The following is a 17444-nucleotide window of genomic DNA, read 5'->3' on the forward strand; positions in this document are numbered from 1 at the left end:
TAACAATTCTGGATTTTCAGTTTGCCATTACCTTGCATTTTTTAAATAGTACGTAGTTTGATGTTGCTGTTTTTTGAGCTTTATGAAAGTGCTAGCATTCTGCTGAGTCTTCTGAGATTTACCTTTGACACTCAACAATGATTCATCTTTGTTGCTGCAAAGCTATAGTTCATTTATTACTTTTCCATTTTCCATTCTCTTGTCCACGGCAATGTTGGTCTTTCCCATTTTTTTTGGTAGAGCAAGCAGCACTGTCATGAGCAGTCTTGGATATGTTTGCTGGTGCACATGAGCAAGAGCTTCTGTGTGGGTATAGTGGGATTAGAATTTCTGGTGCAGGATAGTTTTCAACCACAGCCACCAGGAGCATTCTAGGTCCTGGAAGTGCCAGAGGCACATAACATACTTTTCACTAGCATCTGTGAATGCCTGCAGACTGTCACGACGAAGTGTACTGTGGAATCTGTGCCTTATCTGTGTGAAATGAACTCAACAGTATCCACAGCAGAGCATTTGCATCTTCGATTTGAAATATATTTTCACTTAGTTTAGGTAGGGGATTGATTGTCAAGCACAAGGCACTAAGCATGCTGAGCTCTGCAATGTCTTCCATAAATTATCTAGTGGTTAGAGTTTTGCTGCTTAAGGACGATTTGGGGATTTGGAACATATGCTTTCATTAAGACATACTCTGATTTTGTTGTATTACCCACTGACTGCCAATATCTGGTCCAGTATCAAAAGTGTGTGACTCCAGCGGTGGTTACTGGGGGGCCTGATCTTCATGCCTTCCCGGGCTATTCAGTTATAGATCGTAAGTCCTCCTGGCACAAGGGAACTCAAGGGGCCCTGGCAGAGATGAACAGGACTTTGGCGAAGCAGGAAATGCGTTCCAGTTTCCTCAATACAAGGGGTCCGAAAGAAGTGTGATGGTTCTCAGGTAAGATCTTCTAACATTAGCTGAAATCCTGTGGCTACTACTCAGGAGGATGAAGAAATCCCCCTTCAAAGTCTAGATAGAGTCAAGGAATGGGTGCAGATGCAGCAGCAGAGGCGAGGGGCCCCATAAGCTACATACACTGGGCACTCGCTGCACCCCCAACCCCCACAAGGTGGTGCTGGGGGAAAGAAGTCCTCTTGGCAGCTAGACTACCAGGTAGACAGAAGTCTCTAAACCAAGCCCCCTCCCTTCCTCCACCCTAAGGCAGGAGAAATGAGATCTGTATATTGCACAGTGTTTCTTTGACCCTTTGTTGCCAGGCAGCTGCCTCTGGGGAGGTCTCTCCCTGTGCACAGGCAAAACCTCAACCTCGACAGGGCAGAGCTCTTGACTCTGACGGGGAAAGAGCTCACAATCAGGTTAAACAAGTGCCAGCAAGAAAGGAATTCATTAAAGCAAGAATATTAAGCCCATGTCAGCAGCCATGCATTCAGTAGAGCGAGAACAAGGAAGAACAGAGGAGGAAAGGAAAGTTCACTGGACTCTGCTCAGCGTAGAGCAATTCCCTTGCCAGCTCCTAATGCCAGGGTTACTTGGCGTCCAGGGTCCGCTTTATCTGCACAGCGTAGGAATTAGCCTCCTAACACCCCAGAATTTGGTGGAGCTGCCGAGCACTGGATGGAGTGACATTATGTTCTGAGAACTTCCACTCCCCTAATGGTCTGAAATAAAACAAGGAGAGAGAAACAGATCCTGTTAAGACTTTCGAAAGCTGAGTGAAACAGCAAAGCGACAAAGACATTTACCACAGGAGGTGGAGGTCTGGGAGTTCTTTATCATGGAAAACAATTCAGACACAAGTACAATAGGCTTATGCAACAAGAAAGTTTATTTGATAAGATAGTACTGTAACTCCCCGGGGAAAAATCCCAGGGCACAACACCTCTAAAATCAAAATCAGTCAAAGGGAGAAATAAAATTAAGAAACCCTTTTATTTCTTACAAGCAGTCACCCCTGTCTCTCTCTAGACCCGGCTGCAGCAGCAGAGGAGAGCTCCACCCAACCTCTCCCGTCTAGATAAACCCTGGCATGCCCCCGTTATTACCCACTGATATGTAGGTGACCACTGCTCTCCACCCCCTGAAACACCTATTGATATAAGGATGCACCAAAGCCAAGTGAGAGATTCTGGAAATATTGCAAATTTACCCACAAGTATACACTCAGACGGGAGTGCAGTTGACCTCAGAGAGGAGGTGCACTTAAGGGTTTGGGGTTTTACAGGGCCTTTTGGGTAGGGGTTGGCATAAGGCATGATATATATGGGTGATTAGTAATTTCTTTGAAGCTTTGTCTTAAGAATAGGGTTATGTGGGTAACTGTGTTGATCCGAATCTTGGTATTCTTTACCCACATAGGGTCATGTACACACTCTGGAGGTCTGTCTCTCACCCTGGTTACAAAGCTATTTAATTGATTCAGGGCTGGAAGAAGAGGAAGAGCAGCATATAGATTGTTAAAGAATAAGCTGGGCCTGTTTCACGGGCTAAGCGGGCTTCACAAGGGCATGACATTGCTCCACTCCCCTGCTCTCTCCCACACTGGATCTGCCTCCGCCTTCTCGTTCGTTTCATTAACGTCTTCACCTGGCTTTAATTGCACCCTTCAGGCCCCCTGGGCTCCCCACCTGAGGTAAACCAGGCATTTGGGGCCAAGAAATGCTGAGTCACACAGCACAGGGGAAACCAAGACAGTGTTCCCAGGCAGGCACTGGGGCTACAGAATCACCAGGTTTCAGGGACCCCCAACAACCAAGAATGGACAGAAATTCAGAACCTCTTTTTCATTTTGTAAACATCACACAGCCTCCTGGGTCTTCCTTTGACGACAGGGAGATGTGGAGCCCTAGCAAAGATGTAATGAGAGCCCCCCATCCACCCCCACCAGGCCTGGCAGTGTGGGGGCTGGGCATCAGTTCCTAAATCAGTTTCTTTACATCAGTTGTCTGTGACACTCCTTTCACAGTCCAGTTTATGATCTGAAATTCATACCCATCATACCACACCCTCTGGGGGTGGGAGGCAGGGAGTGTGGTTTTTAAGCGCTGATTAAGTGGGGCATCCCAAAGATGTCAGGGGAACAAAATCAAATCTTATCAACAGATATTTGATCCTATAAGGCAAGAAGACTTTTGTCTTCCAGCACCCACAACCAAGTGCTGATCTTAGCACTGGCATAGCACCTTCTGTCACTGGCAGCTGCCTTGGTTCTCTGTAGCCCCTATATGCCATTCATGGTTATATATTCCACCAAGTATGTCCCTCTCTATAATTATCAACCTTCTGCAGTGGTTAAAGGATGAGGAAAAAGCTCTCTAAGGAGTTGATCTTAATTCATCCCAAGTCTCCTACAGGAAGACACATGCTTCTGTGCCAAAAGTAGACATGACATGAGGGGAATTTACACACGGCCTTTATGGGGTAATTTACTGGCAAATTTGGGTGTATATTATTGTAAACTGCTGCATACCATGTGATTACAGGATTAAGAAAGGAGTGAATTGCTAATCTTGTCAGTCCAACTGTTTTCTTCCATGATAACATTTGTGTTATTACACTTTGGGTGATGAAAGATTGTAATTGGCTGTTGACACTGATTGAAGGAAGGAGACGTGGCTTTTTTTTTTCTCCTTAAAGAGAATTAATTAGCTTGGTGAGGGAGGTAACACAATTCAAATCTGCAGCTCTCACAGCTGCAAAACAGAAGTGAACTGTCAAAGAATGTTTTCATCTTTTTCTTCCCCACCTGTTTTTCTCCTTTTGATGACATCTTTTCCTAGCTTTAACACATTTAAAATGGGCCCACCGAAGAAAGAGGGTGGAAGTGGGAGGGATGGGGAGCTTTCAAAAGAAGTGTAGCTTTCAGGATTTACACCAGAACACTGCAAATGTGTGTGTTTCATTTGCATGTGTTTAAGTGAGGTTTGAGGGAGATGCCAGAGACAAGTTAAGTGAGGCCAACTCTATGTCACTCAAGTTGGTCTAAACCAGTAACAGACACCTGAGAATGGGCTGCTTGTGTGGCAGCTAGAAAAAAAAGCATCCAGGTAAGCTGGCACCTTCTGGTTTGCCTGGTTCGGCGTCAGTGTATTGGAAAATCAGGCGGAACGTGCTGTCCTGCTGTCCTGCAAGATGCAGTGCCTGCCTGACCAGCAACACACACAGTCCCACAGTCCCTTTGCACCCAGAGGAAACATGCATCCAGGAATGAGGAGGTAGATGTGAGGTGGACTCACACCATTACCCCCTAACAAACCACCTGCAAAATTTTTGTTTCTTGTCCCCACAATTTGAAGTGCTGCTGGTGGAGAATTTTTAGATGCCCAGGGAGGAATGCTTTCACTAAGGAATGCAGCAAAGGCTCACTTGAGGAAGTTGACACTACCACTGAGTCACTTTTTACTTCTTTTGTCACTGCAGCAATAGGCAAGGAAGAGGATTACAGTCCTAGCTGGGGGGAACTGCCCCTGAGGATGATGGGAGCAGGTCCTGCTACCCCACCAGTGAGGAATGTTTCTAACTCCAGGCAGCCCCAGGAACCTTCCTTACTAGTTACATGTCCAGAGGCACAAGTTAGAAGACACCACCACAGAGCTGGCGGAACAGGAGCTGACTCTTCAGCCGTGAAGGTTTGGGTCATTCCACAAGGTAAAGACCCTTGACCGGCAGAGTTGCTGGCAGAAGGTAAAGAACAAGCGTAAGTAGTGGAGTAAGTTCTAAGTACCAACTATGGCCTCATAAAGAATTGCTAAAATGGGGACTGTAACAAGTCTACCTATTTTGTTCTTTGCATTGGTATGAATGTATTAGTGTATTGATATTGCAGCTTAATTTTTAATTATCAGCATCAAATTATCCTCCCTCCGCTACCTTTTAATTTTATCTAAGACATGGTGGTTAATTTTTGGCTTTAGGATATAGGATATTAAAGGGAAATTGTGCCTGAACAAGAGCTGGATATGGTGCCTTACGGAGAAAAGATAGAGCATGTTCATTGTATGAGGGATGTCATACGAGGCAGAAGCATTGTTTTACTGTCTGAAAGTTAAATATTATTGTTTAATAGCAGCCATGTGGCAGACTGTGCTAGGCTGCCTATCAGGAAGTCAGCCGTTTCCCCTTCCAATCCCAATTTCTCCCAGTGTCAGAGGGTTTGAGGATCTTGGAATGTACATTCCCCGAATCATCGCAGGCAGTGTTCTGGGATAGATTCCTGATGTGCTCTTGTGTGATGCGGAAGCCAGACAGAGGCCGTGTCATCGCCCCTCTAGTGGCAGCGGGCAGATACCCGGGCTTCTGCAGATGTGCCTTTCTGACAGCTTCCACTTGCTTTCCTGGGTGACTTCCCCGAGTGGCTGAACGGGCCGCAGTCTGCCTACCACCTGTGAAAAATGAACTAGTGTGTTAAGTTACTGCTGGGTTTTACTGCATGCAGTTAAATCTTATCCTGATATAATTTATATTAAAGTGATGAGTTTTCATTTTCTTACAAAATTGCACATGCTAACACATCTGCAGAGACAAATGTTTTCTAGAACTAAAATCTGAGCAATACTCCACTGATTCTCATTTGAAAGGAGGCTATTAGGCAATCCATCGGATAATGGATAATGCATTAAACTCCTTTTGGGCCAAAGATTCTGAATCACTGAAAATGAAAACTCCAGTAATGATCTTTGTATGATGGTTGAAGGTTTATTATCAAAGTATGATTCAGGGGTGGCATTTATCCAGGTAGATTACATAATTTAAGAGCTTTCTTAGACAGAACTTGGAGAAACTAAATGCATACATTAAACATACTGTGAATTACAGCTACTTAGGCAAATTGTTGATAAAGGCCTTGTGATTTAATTACCTAAGTTTCCACACTGTGTATTTGATGTTGTTGATTAACCTGGAAGTCATGTGCTTCAGATACCAGAACACATTCAGATAGGAACATTTAAGAACCAGAATTGTTTGAGTCCTGTTTACTAACTTCCTGGTTTTTATTTTCTGACTGCTTATACTAGAGCACAGATGATAAACTCTCAAGAGGAAAGAGAGAAGGTATGAATTCAAAGACACATTAACATAATGGTGAGAAAACATACTTGAGACTGTTGACACTTAGCCCACAGAGATCTACACCAGAGACATGGGGCAAGGAAGATCTTGCAGTCTCTCACTGGAACTTTAGAGGTTGCATGGTACCATGGTTAAGTGTAGATTCTGGAATTAGTGTTTAATGGGCTCAAATCCTGGCTCCGACCCGTATGAGTAACTAAGGAAAGTTAGCTCCTCTGTGCCCCAGTTTCCTTATCTGTGTAACTAGGAGAATTTTCTAACTTCAGTGATTAGTGAAGAGTATTAAGTCAAGCAAAGTGCCTCACATATGGCAACTCTGTGTTTACTGTTACTAAGTCACTCCATTTAATTGCTGGCATGACACTCATTATTGTGACAAACTTAAAAATTCTAGGAAATTGATACAGATGTGTGGCCTTCATGAAGAGAATGTGCTCATGCAGTAAACTTACTTGAAGCTATTATAGGAAATAATAAACTTCCAATCATCATCAGCTCCCTTAGCTTTGAACGCATCTGTCACCATGGAGTCACATGCAATAATGAAGCCAGATGCTAAACTCCTGAAGTGCTGATTATGTAACAATCAGCCATGAACATGACTTAATTCTAATGATGGTATGATTTTATTAAGTTAATCTGCCAATAAAGAACATCACTGAAAAGCTTAAACTATTAACAAATACTTGCATAGCCAGATGTGCTTTCTTCTTTTAAAGAGAAGTTTTGACATGAATACACACTAAATTCATTAATCTATGCTCATGTCTCCCTATGCTCATGTCTCCTAGTTGCTTGAATGCTGAATGTAAAACGGGGACAAAGGAAGTGGATCTTGTCTGCCGTGCACTGGTGCGCTCAGGCCAGTGTTAATGAGGGACATCTCGGGCTGAACACCAGCATCATCCGCAACGAAGTTTTGCTGCTGGCAAGGGAGTCAGAGGTGCTGCCCTGCAGAAGATGCCCCGCTGGTGAGGTTACACAGTTTGCTGAGGGGTTAACTAAACCATGATTCCGTCTCCCAAAGGGCTCTCTACTTGTTTCAGGCTTGCGGTTCGTAACATTCGAGTTTGCTACCCTCTGTTGCCTACATGATTTGAGGGTTTAAAGGGGCTTGAGACCATTCCAGCATGCAATTACAGGCTCAGGACAGTTTAAGAACATCAAGCCCCATCCTTCCAATAAAGTTGTGCTGTGATTTTTAAAGAGATGGATTTTAATTATGCTTTACTTAGTGATTTTAATTATGCTTTCCTTTTAGTGTTCTGCACCTAGGGGCTACTGAGTAACATGATCAAAAATGGACTGGGTGTGGCAAACTGCTTTGAAAGTTGCTTTCACATTAAGATTTACTTAAAAGCAACAGATTGAAGATAGAGCTGGGCATTACATTGCAGCATTACAAAAATCAATGTGTTTCTATTAAGGTGAAGAGGTTTTGAGAGATCTGCTACAGAAATGTAAACTATCATGAACCTCTAAAACCTCCAAAAGTAGGCTGATCCTCTTTACATTTTTGAAGCAGAAACAGACCTGTAGCCTGTGAAGTGGTTTATGTTTGATCCACATGCTATGCATTAAAAAGACAGGAGGCTTACGATCATCTGTAGTAAAACGTACCACCACCAATATGCAAGGCAAAATTGGAGAGCTTTTGAAACCACACACAAGCACTTGAAAGGTAGTGGTGATTGGAAACACCTGCAAATTTATCACTTTTATTAAGAAACAATGACTGTACAATTCAGGATAAAAACCAGGTGTCTGATGAGTTGTTTCAGAAAGTAGAAAATTGCTCTTTCTAAGTAATCATGGTAAAAGACTTCTTCAGCTTGTTTGGCAAAACATTTTATTCACAGAATCTCCATGTACTCCTTAACTCTATGCTCAAATAACTCACAAGGCTGGAAGCCAATGTTTGATATTTACAGAGCTCAACATCTGAATGCTCACTAATGCCTATTAGCTGTTCTACATACTCTACTGCTATCTCTGCCCCGTCTTTGTTCTTAAAACTCGATACTGAATGACTAGCTCCCAGGCTGGGAAAACCATAACCCTACCATTCCTCCCCACCCCCCACTCCACATATTTTGTTAGGAAATTCTACTTTAAATATCATCCTCTTCTTTGGAGGAAGATGCCATTCTCTGGAACAGAAACAACTTGCACAGAAATGACTGTGATGTAGTAATATATACAGCCATTTGTATCGCCCTGGGGATCACCACGCTGTCCTGGGTTCATAGGCGTCATCCTTACATCTCACAAGATATATATAATCCAGTGTGCCAGGGAATTATAAAGCTTTTTTTCTTAAAAAAACATGAGTTTTATTTCTTCTAAATGTAGACTAGGCTTCCCCCATCCCACCTACCTGTGGTACCCTTGCAGCTTACCTTACCTGACTAAAATTGAGGCAATTTGCCAGGATGGTTAATGATTAAAGTGGGTAAAGCACAGACAGAGGTCTCAGTATGATACTGAGAACAGACAAACAGACAATGAGCTCCAGGCATCAGCCAATACAAACCAGCTATGGAAATGTAAGGTTCACCCCAAATAACCTACTTCAAAAACTTTTAGAAATCCTTACTGCTACTCTGATAGGCATCCCCTTGCACTGTACATCTCATGTGCAAGGTGCTCAAGATGCAATGCTCTTCCTCTGACCACCAGGCAGGAAGACAGCAAAAAGCAGCATGCCGGGAGCAATCCCTGGTGTGCGCCCTCTATTTCTTCTCTGGCTTTGAATCTTAGGAAGGTTTCCTCTTATTTGCTTTCTTGCCAACCAGCTAATGAAGAGTAGGAACACAGGTATCAGGATCCATCAGAAGTTTTCTCAGAAACTGTGCTGGGACTGGCAAACAGAACTTGGACATGACCCCTGGTTCCTCCCTTCTCTGCAGTCTACTGGCAGGAAACTGCTGGGAGGAGACAATACTACACAGTCTGCCACCACAGCTCGGTGTGTACTGAACACATCCCAGTGCAATGACTAGTTCTTTCATTTACAAACACTGTTGATACTCATTCTCAAATGCCAGGACAACCAGTAATAATAACGAGTATATCTTATCTACATTGACACTTCTTTCAACCTAAGAGTGGACGATCGCAGGTAAGAGCATTCCCATTTCCCAGGATAAAGCTACTGAGACCCAAATACTTTACCTAATAAGGGCAGAATTACTCATAACTCCACACCCACAAGAAACAAATGACTGCAAGGTAGGATCTTGACTGCACGTTTCTATGATGTGCTCTCAGTGTGCACTGCGTACCTGCTCCCGGTCTTTGCCACATTCTCTAATATGCCAGCTGGTCCACTGATGAGCATGTCCACCAGCCCGAGCTAATGCACTGGTTTAGAATCACTCCTAACCTAATGTTTTCTACCTCCCCTCTCCACAGGCATTCGACAGTGCTGAGTGAAGTCAGCTAAAGGTAGGACAAGAAGAGCGAAACAGGAAAACTATTATTTTCCAAATATAGAAAAGAACTGTGGTAAAGATTCTCAGCCACACTTTGAGCCATGACAGAATATATGAACATTTTTACATTAACCCTTCATGTCCATACTCATCTACATATATTCACATACTCTGCCAGGTAGACACCCCATTCTGTATCAGTGCTTTAATAAAGTGTAACAAAATACATGGTATGCGGATGTAAGTACCCTGTAAAAATCCATAAAAACATTGAGAGGCCCCAAAGAATAGAGGCATAAACGGACACAAGATTACAGATAGGTGTTGCTCAGGAGAAAGCTATACAAGTGAACATAGGCTGCAGTGAGGAAACAGGATGGGGAGGTTAGGAATTAAAAGAAAAACAGGGCAGACAGGAAGAAAGGTGCTCAGGAAATGACCACGAGATGTCAGACTCCTTTAGAAATGTCAGGTAATCTTTCTGGTAGAATCGGTCTGTTGTGGGTGGCATGCATCCATTTGGCTTTCATGTTTTCACTCATAGCACTGAAATAACTAAAATACTGGATAAAAGGGCAGAAGGAAAAAAACTCTTTGGATTGTGTCAGTATGTTAGAACCTGACAGAAGCCTACCTAGTGCATTAATGGCTGTTTAGTTGGATGAAAAAGAAAATAAAGGAACAAAAATAAATTACTAATACAAAAAGAAAAAGAGAGCTTATGATGCGACAATAGAATTGTGGTAAAGGGTATGCAGACATATAATTCAAACAGCCACCATTTTCTCCTGTTACTTTATTTAGGACACCAGTCTAGCTGTTAAGTGGGCACATAGGTGTACCCACACACAGCTCATTTGCTGGTTAGTGTCAACTGTTATTTGATCTTTGCTCTAAGGGTAGAGTTTTGGATGTCTTAAACAACAATTTCTTTTGTAAACAAACCATATCCTCTATCTCTGGGGCACAAAGTTACATGATCTTGATTCAGAGAAAGCATAGCTATTTAATAGACATTTCTCCTCTAGTTACATATGAATCTGATTCTCTACAAAATGGTTTATTCGCCCCTTTAATAAAGGTTGAAATAAATTTCAACCTGGATTGAAAAGTCAGTTGTGCAAGGGAAATAAATGGTTAAAAAAAAAAGCTTGTTAAAAAAAATCAACTAGTATCTGTTAGACATATTTCCTTACATTCGACCACTAGAAAGAAAAATCAACCCACGGGGCATTTCAGACATTCTGTTCTTACATGTGTTTGTTTCACTGTATGAGTGCCCTTATCTGTCCATACAGAACCTTTTGTTAATAAGACCAGCAGAGCATTCACACTGAGAGGGACACACATTCTCTAAAACCTAATAGACCCAGTGAAGAGCTGTCTGTGTACATCAACAGTTCAGTTAGCATATATATTGTAATATTTGCCACCAATAAAAAGGGTGATACCATGTGGTGGAAGGTTCTGTCCTGTTCAGAGTTATCCTGGTAAGACTCCAGATACACAGCTAACAGAGTCTAAGGACAGGTTCCTCAATAAAGCGATTTAAAAAAAGTAGCTTTTGTTGTTTTTAAGAGGATATTCAACCCATGGTATTTATAGCACCATCAGCCTGAGGAACTCCAGATTTTTCAAAGAAAGTACCATTTGATTCCATGAATGGTTTCACACCTAATTCAGCATCTTTTAGACTAAACCATTAGTGGCACTTGAAAGTGGTCAGTGTCCATAACAACAAATCAGTCTGGGAACCTTGTGGCTCAGGTGGAGAAACAGTATCCACATTTTGTGTAACAAAAAGCCAAGGCAGCTTAAGCGACTTCCCCGAAGCAACCCAGCGGTTCTAGAGACACTGACCTCAGACCCCACCAGGGAACAGCTCCCAGCTGTGGAGTAGACATACCGCACCTCGGTATGAGACCTGGAGACCCACACCTCAATTTAAGAACACAATCTGTGCCCCCCACCCCCTTTTTTTTTTGTCTTTGTGCAAAAGCCTTCATCTCTGTGCAAAAGGAGAAGTGGCCAGTCAGCTTAAATGCCTACTGAAGAACAAGGAAATAAAGAACACTGACTTTCCTGCTAGTCTCACCTCCAAAATTACCATATACAAACTACACAAAAGCACAAACACCAAAACATGTTCCACTGACGTTACGCCTCTTTCTCAAAATTAATCTCATCGGAGGAACACTGATACCACAGGCAGGAAAAAAACCCTTTTCATTTTAGTTGCGGTTTGACCTACTTCATACACCACACCTACTGTATATATATTAGTGCACTCACTGGCATGCTATCAGAGTTGACAGGCAGGGCTGCATCTCTCTCCTCCACTTCACCTGCCTGCTAGGAGCCAGCTGGGCATCACACCTCTGCTCTAGGCTACTAGGCATGTGGACAGAGGGAAAACGTCCCTTTCCCAGTTCAGATACAACCTTCCTTTCTCATTAACATAGAGAGGCTGCACATTTGTTCTAAGCACAGAAATCAAAAGATGTGAACGCACATGACTTCTGCTAGGAAAAAAGTAGAATGTGGGAAATGAGCCCTACCGGTCCTACTCGTGTCACCAGGGCCCAGCTCACAGGGACAAACTGCTCTTCCCCAACACTGGGGAAAGTCCAGCCCCAGCAGCACCAGTGTCTCAGTTCACTGGGCCACTCAGTTGTTCCTGATGCTGCTGCTGAAGGATGGAAGGGGGCAAAAAGGCCCAAGGCCCCAGGACCACAGTGACTGTTACGCAGAGTCAACAGAACAGCAACAAAAGGGATACACTTGCCCAAGACCACGGATATAAAACTAGTAGCTCTGGGGACTCAGCATTCAAGAAAGTGCAGCACTGAATATTTTGGTAAACAGAACAAATAACAAGTGAATGGGCTGTTTCGTAGCAGAGAGCTATTCTCTTCCTATTTCAGAGTTGAGGGGTTGCTATTTGGAGTCCATAAACGTCAGTAGTATAGCCATGAGAAATCGGAGGGGCCCCTCCTGAGGATTCTCTGGTGCTTGGGGGTAATTCAGCATTAACAAAGGTGAGGTGGGGCCCAGACCCTGGCCCTCCCTATGGCAGGCAGACCTCAGTTCTTCTTGTCCTCCTTCTGAGGCTGGCCTTTTGTGGTCCCTAGGTTAGTCCACACCTCTGTGTACATCAGGGTCCCAACGAAGACACACAAGGTGCCCAGCCAGTGCCACAGAGTGAAAGGGTTCTGGAAGTACAGGATGGAAAAGATGAGGCTCACAAACTTGCGGAGAGTCACAACAAGTGTGACGGTGAGGGAGGCGCACTCTGTGGTGAGGATGAAGACGCCTCGGATGCACACATACCTGAGGGGGTGGGGTTAAGGTGGTTTTCTGTAGACTACCGAAGAGATCAGCAGGGAGAACCTTCTGCTGTGGTTCTTGGCTTAAATGTTCATTTGCTAAGAACCAGAAAACATGGGGATCGGCTATGGCTGCTCTTAGATCATCCTTGGTAGAACATCCTGCAGAATTCCTGCCATTCCATTTGTGGATCTTAACTTGAAACTGCTTGAAAACCTCCAATTACTCTTATTCTGGATTCCTCCCAGTTTACAGTAGGTCACCACACCCACCTTTATTTGATTTGATCCACGGCCCTACCCCCTCGTCTGTAAGTGAGGAGGCTTCAGAGGAATGAGGTCCATCTTTGCTTCACTGTTTCAAAGATACAACAGTTTTTATAGTGGACTTAATTTAAGGTTGTTCAAAAGAACCATTTTGAAAATTAGGTTTAATTAATTTGAAATTTCTTATAGAATTTTGTAGCAGCTTGAAAAATATCCTGGGATACTGGAAAACTCCAGGTAGAAATTATAGAGCATTCATGTCATACACTAATTGCCAATTATCCACTGTTTTCTAGACCTCCACCCAGAACACTTCCTGAATGGTGCCCTGTGACTTACAGACCTACCACACCACTAGCATCTCTTTGGGGTGCTCGCTGGATGGGCCTTTTTGCCTCCTGCACAACAGACCAAGGCAAAAAAAGAAACTCATGTTAGTGTACTGTTGGAAGAATAAACATTCCGGTGCCAAAACGAGACAAAGGAGAGCAAAGGATACTGAGTGATGACGTTCATGAGGAGGTAGAACCACATGATGGGCACTGTCACACCAATGACTGGAACTTGATATAATTCTGCCAAGAGTAAGAGGGGAGAAAGTCATAGCACATTTGATAGCTTAAGTTTTCATCTTTTCAAACAAAATAATACAGACTGAACATAACAGAGGTAGCAATATTATTTTCCTTGCATATAGATCCAGACCATATACCACTTTATTTGCCTTGATTCTAGGGTGCATCAGCCTTAAGAGTCATTACATTGGTTTCTTAAAACAAATTATAGTTTGAAAACAAACTCTTTATCATTCAGGTGAACAGGACCCCACTTTACAAAGAAAGACTGTGAATGAAGCACAGATAAGTTCAAAATGATATGGTCTCAACTGACAATCGGCCCAGGAGGAAAGACAACTAGCAACTGAATGCCATCTGGAAATATGTTCAGTCCTGCTAGAATCAAACAAGGCTGTATCATTTTATATCTATTAAATTAGCAATTAAAAATTTATAAATAATATCCTAATCTGGCAAGGTGGTAGTGAAACTGGCAATATTTAAAAAAAAATTAATTTCATAATACTTAAAGGGTCATAAAGTATTGATACCCAATCTTAGGAATTAATCCTAGTTGATTAAAAAGAAGAACAAAGTTCTGCATTCATTGCCATACTAATTATAATAAAGAAAAACTCTGAATCAAAGGGTCTTTAATTAGATAAGGCATTAATCATTTCATAAATCATAAAGACTATGTATAGTCACATAGAAGATGCAGTTAAAGTGATAAAGCAAGCATAAAATTATATCAGTACAAGTACTATAACTAGTAAGAATAAATGTAAACAGTGTCTAGAAGGACACTGGTAAAATGAAATTCGCTGATGTGTACAGCAGTGGAACTCTAAATTTCCCTCCTTTAAATACAATCTTATGCTATTTTTATATAATGAACCTTGCACAGTAAATATAAAACATCCAAGATCAAAGAGAGTAAGAAATAGTAATCCTTGAGGGTCATTTTTTTAATATTGCTCAATTGTTTTGGGGGTTGAATTACAACACATAACAGGAAATTCTAGCAAAGTGATCTTGAGATCTGCTTAGTAAATTAACACTAATTTTCTTTTGCAAATATAAAAAGCCATAGACATAAAGATAATTTGTTATAACTGTATGTCTGGACTAATGGGAAATCCCAATAATCTGGTATTCTATTGTCTTTGAAACACTTAGCAAGTATTGAAATGAAAAGAACATTAACAAATGTTACTACTGTTTAGTAACTTCAGAGATGCATTGTATCAACCTGCTGGGGAAAGAGACAATCACAGTGTGACTTAAAATACTTCAATGGATCTTCAGTACTTCTAGAAAATTCAAGAACACAGCCATCTGAGGTATTTAACCTCAATACAAGCAAGAGGGAAAAAAAATGCATGCTTGAGATGATTTTGAAAAAGTTGAAGGCAGATTCTTAAAAAAAATTTATGTAAGTACCCATCTCCACAACTTTTAGAAAAGCATTCTAATAACTAAATTGAAATCAATCCCAGAATCTTAAAAACCAATGCATCAAAAATTAGCTGTATATGTCAATTATATCTCAAAAAAAGAGAGAAATGATTGTTAAAAACTTTCCTACACACTACCTTCATCACATGTTTTTTTTGTGGGCAAATGGGAGAGGAACACTGCACACTCCAAGTAGTGTCAGCTCCTGTTCAGACAGCAGGCAAATGCTCACTGAACATACTGCCATTCTACAAAATATACTTACCATTTGGGGTATAATCAACAAAAAGCCTTAATTTAAAAAATGTGTATTTGTTCCCTGTGTGTTCATTTATCTTTTTTAGTCTTTTAGTAGATAATCAGATCATGTAAGTGATTTCTTTCAAGGTAACAACTGGTAATTTATAGTTAATTTATTAAATATCCCTTTAAAGAATAACAGCTAACTTACACTGTAGACATTTGAACTAATTTTGCTTATTCCTGCCGCCTACCTAACCTGTAACTTGGAAAAAAGCCCTGTCATGATCTGTGCCTCTGCTGCTCCCAGGTAGCTACGTCTAGGCTCGCAAGCAGATCTTCCTCTCACAGCAGGAAAGGATGAACAGCAGCAGAGAGTCGGACACCACCTGAATTCTCATGGTTCCAATCTCTCAGTGTTATTATTATTTGTCTGCATTCATTCCACATTCAAATGCAAACACAAATTCCAAAGCAAAATAGAAAAATCTGAAGATACTCTCTTACTTCTTTGGCAAATAATTGAGAAGTGCCTATAAAAGCTTTTGCTGCTATATTTGCTGGTGCCATATTCCTGAAGATGGGCTGGGGAGTTTTGAGCAAGGGTTGGTGATTTGGATAAGATCATTGAGAACACCAGTGGTCAAGTTGAGTGAAATGGAGTCTTTGCCTTAGAAACTGTGAGGTGATTCTACTGGATAAGCCCAAACTCACCAGACTTACTGAAGAGCAGTGCATGGTCATAAATATCAGAAGCCAAGAAGATAAAGCCAGGAAGTGGGAGGGCATGCTATGGGAAGAAATATTTCATATAAATTCAAATGCAAACATTACAGGGTAATTAGCTTTCTAATGATTTAAAGTTTTGTCTAAGTTGTTTGACAAGCAATTATCTAGAAAAGCCAGCTAGTTAGACTCGTGATTCTAACTACCTGATGTTATATGGCATGAGATCAACCCCTAAATTACGGTTCTTGTTCTTCCGGCGTCTGATGGCCTTCACACACACAAGAATGGAGTCAGCAGTAAAAGGGAATGAGAGATTTAAATAGTCATTCCACCCAAAGGACTTGCTACGTTTTGCCATTTTTGAAAACAGTTAGTTATAACGGCTTTAAAGATAATTAAGAATGTGAAGGAAGGTTTCAGGGAAATTTCTTTTTAGGAAACTAGTGGGAAAAGAGATTGGAGGACAATATAAGGAAAAAGAAATTAAGACAAGAATAAAAAAAAGGTTGAACAGGAAGAGGAAAGAACAGGTAAGCAAAGATTACTATGCTTGACAAAACCCACCACCACGACCACCACAGTAACGAGGACTCACAGCCAGCATCACTAAGCACTTACTCTGCTAGGTACTCTGCTAAAAGAAAGACGTGAACCAAACTGAATGTTTATTTTTAAATTCCCAGTCACTTACTCTAGCTTCAGTTGAATGTCTCAAATTGCTTATCTGCAACCTTAGTACAAAAAGTTGAGAGAGAAGTTATTGAACCTGGAGCTGACTGTATCCCCCTGGCTTTGGGGACAGGGTCGGTGGGGGATGAAAGTTAGATGAAGTGGCTCTAGATCAGCAGTTTCAAGCAGACAAGCTGATGCATATATAATTAGCTAGTGAAACTCACCATCGAGTGAATACATGCCATCCAGGGGACGTCCTCCTCGCACCCCTTTCTCCCCCAGTTCCCTCAGATGCCTGCCTGCTCGCTTCCCCTTTGCTGATCACAGTCACCTCGTGTAGAGAACTAGCACAGAATGTCCATTCATAGCCCACTAAAGGCCCCTCAGTCTGTGGGGCCCAAAGCAGTTTACCAGATAATAAACTGATCCTTCAGCTACATCAGAAGGATGGACTATTTCATTTGAAGTAACATATTACAACTCGGTAACTTTTATCTTCCCCAGGTTCAAGGAATTGCTTACATTATAAAACAAAGCCTCCTTGGAATGTTTCCCAAATTGTTTGTATAGGGTCTCCTGGAAAATACCCATCCTTGCTGACATCAAGAGAGCAAAAGTCAGTGCCGCGATACCTAGAGAACAAAACAGTGGGTTCAGGAGATGCCTGGATTTGCTATTTCCAGATATTTTC

The 17444-nt window shown here is 41.9% G+C and overlaps 1 protein-coding gene across 1 annotated transcript in view; it reads right to left on the reverse strand.

The window, feature by feature from the left end:
* Positions 1–7774: 7774 nt before the first annotated feature.
* Positions 7775–17444, reverse strand: part of SLC35B4 (solute carrier family 35 member B4) — a 32451-nt gene continuing 22781 nt past the window's right edge. Inside the window, exons 7-10 of the mRNA XM_036905580.2 lie at positions 17276–17385; positions 16067–16142; positions 13597–13672; positions 7775–12834 (exon numbers count right to left, since the gene is read on the reverse strand). Coding sequence (XP_036761475.1) covers positions 12588–12834; positions 13597–13672; positions 16067–16142; positions 17276–17385 — 509 coding nt within the window. The 3' untranslated portion in view covers positions 7775–12587. The remainder of the gene's footprint in view (positions 12835–13596; positions 13673–16066; positions 16143–17275; positions 17386–17444) is intronic.

Source organism: Manis pentadactyla, chromosome 7 (genome assembly GCF_030020395.1).
Source record: "Manis pentadactyla isolate mManPen7 chromosome 7, mManPen7.hap1, whole genome shotgun sequence".
NCBI classification, from domain to species: domain Eukaryota; kingdom Metazoa; phylum Chordata; class Mammalia; order Pholidota; family Manidae; genus Manis; species Manis pentadactyla.